The following is a 12,863-nucleotide window of genomic DNA, read 5'->3' as shown; positions in this document are numbered from 1 at the left end:
GAATTATAGAGAGTTGATCTGAGCAAACGATTAGAAAACCATCAGGGCTTCCAAGTGGAGAGGGAAAATATCAGGGTCATCTAGGTTTACATTTCTTTTCATTCTTATTCCACACATAGTTTTTAAAAATGCAGTGTCCTTTAACATTGCCATGCTCGGGGGAAAAGGACAAGAGTAAAAAAGTCATGTTTCTGCTTGGGATCTTAGAGCAGAGCACCAACTTTATTGTTTAGGCCATGTCACAAAAACACCACCATGGGCCCAGGAGCTTACTGGAACTGCAGACAAAATATCCAGGAAGACATCAGCAGCCTCCTGATCTTATGCTTTCCTAAGTTTAACCACATATGTGGGCAGAGACTACATAACTCAAACCCAACCTCCAAATCCTCCACAAAGAGTCTGGTCCCTGTACTGGGTAGAACCAGCAGGCCACCAACTAGACAGAACTGAGGAGTTGTCCATCAGTTTTCAAGGCTAACCAGCAAGACATGGCAGGGTGCCCCCACATTAGAGGCATGGCCAGGACACCCCGGCATTAGAGATGCAGGCAGGGCACCCTCTACATTAAGGTGACGTTGGGTATCTTCTAAAGTCACTTCTGGAGTCATTTCCCCAGGCACTTGTCTTGCATTTCAAATGGGATGTGTTAGGTTCTTTCAAATGACATTTTTCCTCTTGGAAGGAAATTGCTTCCTATGGTTTAAGGACCACATTCATCAAGAAAGGGACTCAAACAGTTTGTGTCTTAACTCCACAACCCTGCTGATTTCTAACTTGGAGCAGCCTAGGAATGAACAGCACAGCCTCCTGTCCTGCCAGCAAACCCTGCAGGCCCAGGAGGGAGGTGGTAACAGGGCAGCATGGGCTCCTGGCTAAGGCCAGAGTCAGTACCTGATGTGGGGTACTTGTGGGGAGGGGGAAGGGCAGAGAGCCTCTCTCCACTTCTCGCACCACCGAGTCTGCCGTTACAGTCCCAGCTCTTCCCACTCCAGAAAGCAGTGGTCCTGTGGACTGGCCCTGACTGGCCCAAGCATGGGTTAAACTTGGCCTTTCCTAGAAGAAAACCCAAAGTCCTCCAGACCCTCTGGTGGCCTTCCAGAGATAAGCTCTGTATTTCCCTTAATCCCTTTTCCAGTTCCCTTCTGTAAGTGAAAAAATAAAATTGAAAAAAACAAAACAAAACACAAAGCAATGCTGGTGTTTCAGCAGAGGGAGGGCATCTTTTCTCAGCAAGTGCACTAGCTTTTTGTCCATATGAAAACAAACATATAACATACACATATATATTTCATCTTCCCTGGCAAAGGAATCTCACCTGAAGTTGAGCGTGGCTCTAACAGAAACAGCATATGCGTTGACAGTCAAAAGAGCGAGTTGAAGCCCACCTGCTGGTTAGGCTAGCTTGCCCAAGTCCCTACCCTGCTATCACCTCAGATTCATCACACTTCAGAAAACGAGAATAATAATAACACTCACCTCACAAGGTCGCAGTAAGGATCAAAGGAGGCATTTGTCGATATAAATGCTTTGTAAACTGTAAAACATCACACCAAGTGGTGGGGAAAAAAGCTACCTCTTATCTTCTTTTCCTGACTCACCCTTTAATTAGTAAAGTCTTTCAGCTAGCTCCTCTTCTGATAAAGACCACCTGCCCACCATAAGGACATTAGTCAATTCAGCACCCAGCTGGCAGCCATCAATTGGCCATCTATTAATAGCCAATTATCTGGGTGCCTTAATTAATCCACAGACCACGTGGCCTGATCTCCCTGAGATCCTAGGAAACAATGAGCCTGAAATACAGGCACCAGCTAATTTTTCAATGGCCATCAAGGAATCTGGCATCTATTATGCCTGCATGTTGCAGCTGCGAGAGATGGGCACATAAATATTGATTGGACCAGTCTCTATGGCTGGGAGGTGGGGGGTGGGAGGGACATCAATGATTACTGTTCTCTGAGGAATAAGAGAAGCTACATAAATCTTCAGCCCAGACAACTAAGGAAGAAAATCCTTATTTCCAAACCATAGTGCAAACAGAGAAAAGAGACAGTTAACTTCTTTGGAGAGAGCTCGTCAAGAGAGAGTGGTCCTACTAGTTCTATAGATGTTTCAGGCTCTCTCCTTGCCTAGCATGCATGCAGATCAGGTTGCAAGAGCAGGATCATTAGGAAGAAGAGAGCCGGGGTGGTTGTTCTCTTCATCTGGGCATTCAAATCCCAGGGCAGAGACATGTGAGTGTGCCCTGCTCTCCTGCATTTCCTTGAAAGATCTCTGTAGTGCTTACAGTTAAGAAGACAAGTGACATAAGGAGAATTTAATTATTTTTTAAGTGCCTCATCTTGTCTCCAGGAAATGGCATGCAGAAAAGGCTTTGTACTTGAAACCAGCATTGTCCAGGATGCAGGGGATCAGATGGCTCTGTATTCCCAGCGATAAGGGCTCCTGCTGATAGAAAGGCCAGAGTGGCAACCTCCTTCCTTCAGGAAAGAACTAGCTTTGTGTCCAGAGCGGTGCTCTCAGAGGTGGCTGCTGCTGACCTTGGGGCCTGCAGGGAAGTGTTGGGCTCCTACAGAGCAGAGGGCAGAGGGCCAGCCACAACTGGAGCCCCTGTCCCAGGACCCTGGGGCTGTATAGCCAGGCTGGCTTTTCAGGGGACAGAAGAAGAATGTGAAGGGGAGGATAGAGCATGGACAGAACAGCAGGAGGAAAGAGGATGTCCTGGGTGGCACACACCTCCCACACCACAGAGATGTCCCCTCCTCTGTCCCTCTGTCAGCCTCTAGCTCTCATTAGGCCCTGGGATGGCAGCAGCCACTGCCAAATGCAAAGACTGTCACCCCAGAAGGTCACATTAGGCCATTTATTCTGAAATACCAAAATACCAGAGCCAGCACATTGCAGGAGCTCCTGCAGAATTCCCCAGGGTACCTCTGTGTGTGTGTGTGTGTGTGTGTGTGTGTGTGTGTGTGTGTGTGTGTGCCTGTGTGTGTGCCTGTGTGTGTATATGTGTGTGTTCATGTTCTTCAGTATCCCAAAGGGGTTCTTTCTTAATAAGCTCAACATCTGAGGACTGAGACTGATTTATTTTTTGGTTAATCTAGCATTTCTGGTAAAATAATTAAAAGTAATAGACACAGAGTATCTGTAGTATAATTATTTATAGCCATAAGGTCTCACTTCACAGTTATTCATAACTAACCTGAAAAGACTCAGACTGCTGGCAAGCAAGTGGGGGTCAGACAGTTCTAGAGTGAGCTGTTCCCATTTCACAGTCAAGGAGACTGAGCCAGGAAGAGAGGAATCTCAGTCACCCCCGGCGCTGCCAGTGGCCACACTGGCTGCCATGTCTATCAGGAAACTCAGAGAGTAAAACACACTTGATCTTGACATGATGGGAGCTAGAGAAGGTGGGACTCTATCTCCTGCCGCTTGTGTGCTGCATGAGTCTCTGAGGACCCTGTGAGGAAAAAGGCTCACACCCAGCCCAGGATAAATACAGGCAAGTGGTGGGGGCCTGCAGCCAGTGGTAGAGGGCACGGGCATGTCCAGACTCACTTCCCCAAACAGATGGTGAGTCTACGATTCTGGGTCTCTGGGGTGGAATGTTCAAAAGCCATGGCAGGGTTCACAGACTCCCCCAGGAGAGGAGCTAGGGATCTGGCCCTGCTTTCTAATTCAGATTATTTTCCAAAAAATGCATTGGGGACTTTGGGATGCTATAGAAGAGTGACAAAACTGCAAACATTAGAAATGAAACAAGGGCTCAAGCAATGAAGGTCTTCAAAAATTGGTTCCTGGGTGTCTGACAATGAATAAGACCACTTTAGAAAGCTGGGATGGGGAGGCATGGTGAAGGATGTAGGCACAGGAGGTAAAATCAGATGGCATGAAAACCAAGCTGTGCAGGAATCCTGGGCTTCAGGCGTCAGCCCACGGCAGCCTTATTCCGTCCCTGTTCAGTTTATAAATGACCTCTGATGACTGGAAATTAGCACTTTTAAATGATACAACCAGATGGGCAGCCCTGAAAAAGGTTAGTCTCTGGACAGACTGGGGAGGCTTGTGACAGGGCCATTAATGGATCTTCCCTTCCTGCTTTGCCCCTCTGTCTTCTCTGATTTGAGTAGGTATCATTCTCTGCCTCTGGGGAAGTTTGAGAGAGGAATTCCTGGCATTTCTTTCCAAAAACTATCAGGTCACTTTGGGAAACAAAGGTTAGGGAGAGATAGAGCTCCCCAGCTTGACTAAAAGAGATTCCATCTGCAGGTCCCTGGGACAGGGCCTCCTGCAGGGGCCTGGGGGAAAGAGTGGGCTAGGAGAGTGAAAGGAAGCTGGGACACAGCACATCCGCCACTGACTCAGCGCTGACAACCAGAGGCCTGGACTCTGGGCCTTGGGACAACCCAGAATAGGCCAAAAATGACCCACGGTGAATTTCTCACCATACCCATGGGATAGAGGCTCAGTGTTTTTGTTTTTGTTTTTGTTTTTGTTTTAGAAAAAGCTTCTTGACATCTAGGAAGTAACCACATATGATTTCTTGACTACCTGGGATTCCAACCTGCCATTTGCATATTTCTCAGTCACTCACAAGAGCCTCTGCAGGAGCCAGCTGTGTACCACCACCCAGACACCTGCTCCTGGGAACTGCCTTAGAATGGAAAGAAAGCACAGCACCTTGTACAGGCACCCACACAGCAACTGAAAGGATGAGCATGCATCTCATCATGGGCTACTTCTGGTCATGCCAGAGTCACACTGAAATTGCCTTTGCAAAAATTACAACAGTGAGAAAATTGACAGTGAAAGAGAGCTGACCTAACAGACTCCATCTTGCTTCTAACTTCCAAGCTGTCTTTGTTCAATCCTGGGTGTAGGCTGCACTAACTTTGGGAAGAACCCTGAAACAAAAATGAAAACAGCCGTTTGCCAAAAGAAACCCCCCATCTTGCCTGGGGGCCAGACTGCCTTTGTAGGACTAACGAATTAGCCGCAAGATTAAAAATGATGGTTTAGGAGTCATGCAGCTGGAGGCCACAAAATTCTAAACCTCCCCAGTTGCTCCTAGGGATAACATCACTACTGTGAAACCTAAGATTGGTGCTTGAGATATTTTTCAGATCCTACACTGGGTGGATCAGCTAGCGCCACCCAGATCGATAAACTGGCCCATCTGGTCTTGTGGCCCCCACTCAGGAACTGACTCAGAGGAAGAGGACAGCTTTGACTCCCCATGATCTCATCTCCAACCCTACCAATCAATACTTCCCACTCCCTGGCCCCCTACCCACCAAATTATCCTTAAAAAAAAACCCCAGTCTCTGAATTTTCGGGGAGACTGATTTGAGTAATAATAAAACTCCAGTCTTCCATTCAGCCGCTCTGCATGTATTAAACTCTTTATTGCAATTCCCCTGTCTTGATACATTGGCTCTGTCTAGGAAGCGGGCAACAAGAACCCGTTGGACGGTTACAAAATTCCCTGGACAGAGTCCAATATGCACATACCGAGTATGAGTAGATTAATAGGGTCTCTCTCTAAAATTCATGACTTTTTTTAACGAGAGAAATTATCTACTAAATGAGGAATAAAATAACAGTGTCATATACTTAAGGCATTGGTGGGATGCAAATGTTACAGAAAGACAAGCTATTTTCTAATGGTGTTTGTTGTATTTCTAGTACAGCACCAATACACTTACATGGGCCAGAGGCATTTTATTCAAAGCCTTTACATTTCCAATACCTTCCTCGAAAATTACCCTCAGGCCTACAATTCTTTTGCTTTTACTAAGCCCTAAGCACCTGGACTGTATTTAGTTTCTTGGAAATAAGAGACAAATTTGCTGATATTTTTAAAATTTTAGTCAGTTACTTATGATTCTCCAAATGGCAAACAAATGATAGGGAGAGAAGAAATTAAAACATTTTTCAGCTACTTTTAAGTGGCATAGTATTTACCATTCAAATACAGTCTGAATTAAAACATTGAATTTGTTACATGATTTTTCAGTTAGAAATTAGAGCTTTGCTGGATAATTGGGGGGGAGGCAGTAAAAGAATGAAATTAACATTAAAAAGTCAAATTTAAAGAACTCTTTACTTGAGCTATTAATAGAAAGAATCAGCCCTTCTTGAAACTAAGAAAAAAGTCTAATAAATTTCCTTAAGCCAGGAGTGTAGCATGCCTTCTTCACTTCACTTGCACTGGGGCCCAGCGACCAGAGATTTCATTTCATCCTGCACTCTTTGGAGATCCTGTCACTAGGTGAGTGGAGACATTTCCTAAGACCACGAGGAAAAGAGAACAAGGGCCTCATGGCCCAGAACCAGAACCTGCCTCTCCGAAGGCAATGTGCTCCACAGAATCTAAGGGTCGGGTGGTTCCCCAGGCCAGGAGCCCTTAATACAGCTCTCTCCAATCTCTACACCTTTCCCAACTTCTCTGAATACATTCAAAGGAAGGGAGCCCACTCCTCTTGCTTTGGAAGAAAAGCTGACTCCCTCACCCATGCTGGAAAGATGCCTAGAGGCCTGAGCAGGAAGAAAGCCTCTCCAAGGCTTCAGCATGTCCAAGGCAAAGAGCTGTCCCCATGATTACACGCTAGGAAAACCTAGAGCATGGAACTCACTCAAAAACCAATTTTTTTCCCTATGATAGATGGAAGTCCCATCTGAATTCCTACTGTTGAAGAAACAATCTCTGCCCTGGCAAATGGCCTCCTAAACCAACGCCTCTGCAACCACCCAACACAGGGACTCTCCTCATCAGGGTGTGCTCCGTCCAGTGAGGGGAGCCTCCTGTGCCCCACATGGTGCCTTCCAAGGGCAGGGGTGATGTCCCTCCGCAGTAGCTCCTGCCTTAGCACCTCCCTTACACAAACCCCCTGGGAGCTCTCCAAGGGTGAGGATCTAGGGATGAGCCACGGGAGCTCTGGGAAGTGGGTGGGGAATTCCTGCTGTCAATTCAGGCAGTCTCTGGGTTTAACAGCATGGAAAAAGCAAGCAGTGGGCAGTTTCAGGAGGGATCCCATTCCATTCTTGTCCTGATGCTGCCACTTGGACAGCTTGGTTAGCTTGGGCCAAATTTTTCACCTCCTTAATGTCATCTGCATAAAAGTACTATCTTGTCTCCCTTGTGCAGTTGTGAGTATTAAATGAACTAATATATGTAAATGGAGTCTGTGAATTTGTAAAGCCCTATAGAAATGCTGGTGGCTGTTATTTAATATGCACACATAGGCTTACATGGGTTAGGTCCATGAGCACACTCAAGAAGAAAATCATTTGACCATATTTACATGCAGCCAACCAAACCACAATCAACAGACTTGGTATTCTTCATCTAGCTCCCAAATGCCACCCATCAATAGGCTGCTTCAGAATCACATGCAGCCCTGGTAAAAACAGTAATTCTAGAACCTTCTCCCAAACTCACAGAGTCATAATTTCTGTAGTAAGCCCAAAAATCTGCATGTTAATGGAGCTCACCGGGTGATTCTGACATGCAGCCAGGTTTCGGTACCACTGTGCTCCTTTGGACATGTCATAAAAATTTGGACTTGTCATACAAAGTCACAGGGAATAAAACTGTTCTGGCGTTACCTAAGGAGTCTCTGTCTTTCTTCCTCTCTTCTCAGGTACATACACACTAAGATACAGAGCGACATACATACAAGGGAAAAACAGGAAGAAGAAAAATACTAACAAAAAAAAGAAGACACCTAATAGTAAGAGGTGTCAAGATTTTCTAAGTCTATAAAAATTCATGGTTATAGAAGGATACAGAAAATGAGGAAAAGAAGGAACAAGATGTTAAGACAAAGAGCAACTGGTTCAAAACTAGAAAACCTCCTCTTTTGTGACTGCACAGTACGATGTCCTGACTTCTGCTACTAAACCACTCCCCACCTCAAAGTACCACTCATTTGTTGGTAATTCTGCCTCATTCTGGAACTTATGTGGCCCCCCACCCCCATGCCAAAGGACAGGGACATAGCGTGCTCATCATAGCAGCCCCCAAACCCAGCACAGAGCCTGGCATACAGCTGCCTGTGATAAATGTGTGCTGAGCACACGCCAGGATAAGAAGAGGCAGGAGAGGAGGAGGGACAAAGAGTGCACAAAGAAGGAAACAGGTCTCTTGTCCCAGATCCCTGGTGTAAACTAAGAATAAGCAAGCTTAAGGTAATGAGGGTCGAAGCAAAACAGAGAAAGTTCATGTCCCTGCAGGCATCATTAACTATATCACAGGGAGCAGAACCACCTAGAGAAAAAGAAGAAAAGCTCTCCAGATCTATGGGCAGGGGCTGAGTGAGAAAAGTGCTCTGGTGCTATTAAAGGTGGTTTGAAGTCATCAATCTGGCCTCGCCACCTCACTGCCTGACCCTCTCCAAGAGTCCTCACACCCACAAGATTCTACCCCACCCAGCCCCTACACACCTCCCTAAACTTTATCCCTCCAACCTCCACATACTTTGTGCTCAAATTATGCCAAACTCACACAACGTGCTGTGTCATTCCTCTGAGCCTGTTTCATGCAGTTAACCTCTACCTGGAATGCCCTTTCTACCTACTGACAAACCTGTTTATCCTTCTCAGCTCAGCTCTGTTATGTCCTCCTCCTCCAGGGAGCCCTCAGGCTCCCATGACACCCAGTGCACTGAACCCTCTTAGCCCTATGCACACCTCACATCCTGGTCCAATGATGAGTGAACTCCTCTCCCCCCAGAGAGTAAATTCTATCTCTCTCTACCCATAGCACCTAACACACTGCCTGAGCACACAATAGGTGCTAAATAAATGCTTGTTGAAATCGACAAAGCATTGACAAGATTCCAGAACATAAGTGCTAGAAGACTTGGTTAAAAAGGGAAAACCGAGAGGCAACTTGATATACTGGAAACCCTGAGCGTGGAGGCTGGAGTTCAAACCAGTAGAACAACTTAAGGGACGTGACTTAAAGACCCTGAACCTGTTTTCCTGATCTATGAAACAAGCATATTACCACCCAACTCCTACAACTACTTATGAGGAAAGCACCTACTATGCACCTGGCACACAGTAGGCCCTCTGTACTGTACTTAACTGGTGAGACGCCACCTCCCGCCCACATTTTCCTGTTTTTCAGTCTCCCATTTCCGACCATAAGCTCCTCCAAGGCTTTTGCCCAGACCCCTAGACGACTGTTCTGGACCCAGTTTATAAAGATTGCCTGGCTGGCCAGGAAATCCCCCAGAGGCCTCCTTCCCTGTCCCCGGGCCAAATCTGTGAAGAGAAAACGGAAGGCTACCATGTCACGAAAAACTATGATCAAATAAATTATTATGCCTTTTCTCCTACTGATCTGCCTTTTGTCAACTGATTTTCAGTGAACCTTCGGAGAGCCATGGGGAAGTTTTCCCTTTGCCCCTACAGGGCTCTGAATCTGAAGGTAAGAGTGAGCCTACAGGGGGAACCTTCTGGCTCCCTCACAGGAACTGACTGAGCAGGAGTTGGAAAAGCCACTTGGATTCCCATTTCCTCAACTCCCCGCCAATACCAAGGCGTCTGTTTTTACAGGCTCTTTCGTGGTGTTCTGGGCACATTCAACTTCCAATGCAGCTGAGAGGGTCGGGAACAGTTAGAGAACAGGGGTGGCAGCCGCCCGGGAGGCTGCAAGGCGCTCGCCCGCAACGCACAGGCGCGCGCGGCGCACCCGGCCTCCGGCCTCCCCAGGTCGGGCCTGGCAGCTGCGGGAAGGAGGTCAGCGCAGCCGCCACACTTCGCCCGGGCGCTGGCCCGACCCGACCGCCGGCGACTCTCTGGCAGCGCCCGGAGACCGCCAGCCCCTGGGCCGCCAGCCCCTGGGCCGCCCGTCCGCAGCGCCTCCTCCCTCCCGGGACCCTCGCGCGCAGCTCAAGTTGGGAGCCCCGCTCCGCAGGCAAGCGCGCGCCCACCACCCACACCCACTGCCACTCATGCACACCGCGGGTCCAGAGATGCCCCCGAGCGTTTTAAAATCCAGAAACATCACATGGTAGCCACATCCGGCGGCTGTTACCTGCTCGCAGCACCCAGACCCTCGCCCTGGTTTCCCGGGAGCCCGCAAACCCGGCACGCGGGCTGCGCGCCCTCCCGCAAGCCACCGCTCCGCGCCAGCGCGCCGGCAAGCTGCCTACCTTAGGGGTCTGCACTTCAGGTCCCGTCGGCACCTCCAACTTCCTCTTGGTTACCCAGAAGAACAGCAGCACCGTGATCCAGAGCACCCCGAAGACTGGCAGAACCAGCCGACGAGTCAGGCGCCGCATGGTCCCCTTTGCCGCTTCCTCTCCGCGGCGCTACGTCCCTGGGGCACCCCCCGGCGGTCAGGGTTGGCGGGGCAGGAGTCCTGGCGAGCGCCTCGCTCTGGGGAGCTCTAGACCCAGGATCCGGTTGGAGGGGCGGCAGGATCCTGCAAGGCGCCCTTCCCGCTTCGAAGAGAAGCGAGCCTGGGTGGGGGGTGCAGGGCGACCCGAAACGTGGCAGGGAAGCACCGAGGGCAGCCAAGCTGGACGCCCGCTCCAGCGGGAGAAGCGCGGTGGCTGCCGAGATGTTCCCCACGCCGCCACCGCGGCTGCCGCCGCCGCCGCCGCTGCCTTGCCCGCTGCCGCCGATAGGGAAACTGACTCGAGCAGCGAGAGGGAGGAATCCGAGGCTGTGCCAAGCACCCCGGGAGGAGCACGAGGGCGGAGGGAGTGAGCGGGGAGGGCGGGCCCGACAGACAGGCCGACTCGGAGCGAGCCCAGGTGGGAGTGAGCGGGGCTCTGAGAGGGGGCGCTACCGCCGCCCGCCGACCGAAACGCTCGGTGCTGTTGCGGGGCCGCCAGCGCCAAGCCCTGGGCGCAGCTCCCAGACCATCGTGGGTTGGGGCAAGGCGGGGCGGGGCGGGAGCGGTGCACTCGGGATGCCCGCCACCTCCAGCTGCCAGCTGGGACCCAAGGGCCGGCCCTCGCCAGGCGGCGCTGTGCCTGGGAGGACTTTCCCGCTCATCGCGGGGGCTGCACGTGGCGCTCAAGCCGGAGTCCCACCCTCAACGTGCTCGTCCTACCGCAGCCAGCGCTGGGATTCCAGGGCGCCGGCAGGGCTGCTGCCCCAAACCCGCGGTTCACTTGCCTGGCTACTGAGGGCCAAGGCCGCGGTCAGCCAACTCCCCAGGGTGTTTCTATGCCTGCCTGCAGGTGCCTGGTAACTTTTTCTGCTTAATGGAAGGAAAGTTGAGCTGGTCTAACTTTAACTTTAAAGATATCCTCTAAAAAATTAAGGCGCAATTATCTCCCATAAAGGTTTTCTCTCCCTGTAAGCATCAGGGCTTTGTGCTTGCAAGAAAAGAGGTCCAAAGTTAGAACAACCACTTGGGATTCTTGGAAAGTGACCCTGGGCAGGAGGATACTGGGTGCACAGGGTAATCTTTCAAAAGCCCCTTTTCCCAAGGGCCTTTGGGAATTGTATCCCCCTCCCACTTGCAGATTAAAACCGCTTGGATCTAGAAGCAAAGCAAATTCTAACTCCAATTCCCATGTAGGCTCAAGTAGGCTGGAATCACGGCCAGATCACTGACCAGAGAGTACTGACCTAGCTGTCACACTCACTGTGTGAGTCTTGGGTAAGTCATTTACCTTCTCCCAGTCTTCGATTCCTCATCTGTAAAATGGAGGGAAAATACCTCCTCTGACAAGCAAATGAGTAGTGGTGAAAGCTGAATGCAAGGTGCTGGTGTTATCTGACCACTCAAAGTGGGGAAACCTTGCTCTGTCTGGGGAGCAGAGGCAGCGGGAACCATGCCATTTTTGTTGGAGGGTTGCTTGCTTCATCGAGTTTCTTGGGGAGGTGAGAATGATGCACCCACTGTGGCAGCCACCATCCTCCCTGCCCCTCTCTCCCCATAGAGCTCAGTGTAGGGCAAGCGCCCATACCTCCGCACAGGTGAGACAGCTGTAAATCAGGGCTCTGGAATTCCTTCTTCAATAAGATGTCTCCCCAAAGACATGTACTGAGAAATGGAGGCGTCTAATCAAAGCCTCCTGTTTTTGGTACCTTATCTTTCAGCCACAGGGAAGTCCTGCCTCAACCTCAGAGAGTTCTTGACTGGACTGTAGATAAGAAGTTTGGGGTTGGGAACCGCAGTTGAAATTAAACAGCCCAGAAAAGGTGAGCACCGTTGCCAGCCCTTTCAAGATTTACCTGCGCTCTAAGACCATCACACAGAACCCCAGGGTTGATCTAGCATTTGCCTTTATCAGAACTCTGCACGCTGAAAGGTGGGAGTAGGCTCCCCAGCCAATGCTTTGTCCCAGCAAAGGCCCAGGTAGATGACCATCATGGGAGGGGTAGGGGGAGCCGCAAGAGAACTCACCACTGCAGCATCCCAAGCACCTTGGACCTCTTTCAGGAGCCTCACCCGGGACCTGCAGTTTCGGGCCTGCAAAGCGTTCTGCTGCAGGCTCTGCAGGGGACCCCCAGGCAAGCTGCTGAGCTGCTGTTGGCTCCAGGCAGAAGCTGCAGCACAGGAGTCCATTGCTCAGCGCTTTGTAATGCCGCTTCTGAGTAACAGATGGCAGACAGTTACACAAGAACACCGCCAAGCTTTTGAGATGGTGCAGCACCACCACACTGCTCACCACACTGCTGAGATGCTGAGGTGCCCCATTCTGACTGTTTGGCATATGGGGAAACTGAGGCCCTGGGGTGAAGGCAGCTCCATGCAGGGACTGCAATGTCTCAGAGAGTGGGAATTTCCTTCCAGGAATGATTTTCTTCTCAAATCATTATTTTGTCCTCTACTCAAGTGAGGAAGATTTCCTGGGCCTATGGAAGCTGTCAAGGGAATCCAGTTTTGC

The 12,863-nt window shown here is 50.0% G+C and overlaps 1 protein-coding gene across 2 annotated transcripts in view; it reads right to left on the bottom strand.

Annotated features, from left to right (window-relative positions):
* Positions 1 to 10,951, bottom strand: part of GALNT14 (polypeptide N-acetylgalactosaminyltransferase 14) — a 227,605-nt gene extending 216,654 nt beyond the window's left edge. The window contains exon 1 of one of the 2 annotated variants that reach the window (XM_004029060.5): positions 10,167 to 10,951. In XM_004029060.5, the coding sequence (XP_004029109.3) occupies positions 10,167 to 10,295 (129 nt within the window). In that variant the 5' untranslated portion in view covers positions 10,296 to 10,951. The remainder of the gene's footprint in view (positions 1 to 10,166) is intronic. The other variant, XM_019021547.4, reaches the window with a different exon arrangement.
* Positions 10,952 to 12,863: the final 1,912 nt, after the last annotated feature.

Source organism: Gorilla gorilla, chromosome 12 (genome assembly GCF_029281585.2).
Source record: "Gorilla gorilla gorilla isolate KB3781 chromosome 12, NHGRI_mGorGor1-v2.1_pri, whole genome shotgun sequence".
NCBI classification, from domain to species: domain Eukaryota; kingdom Metazoa; phylum Chordata; class Mammalia; order Primates; family Hominidae; genus Gorilla; species Gorilla gorilla.
Note: the sequence above shows the minus strand (reverse complement) of the source record. Positions and strands in the feature narration are given on the sequence as shown.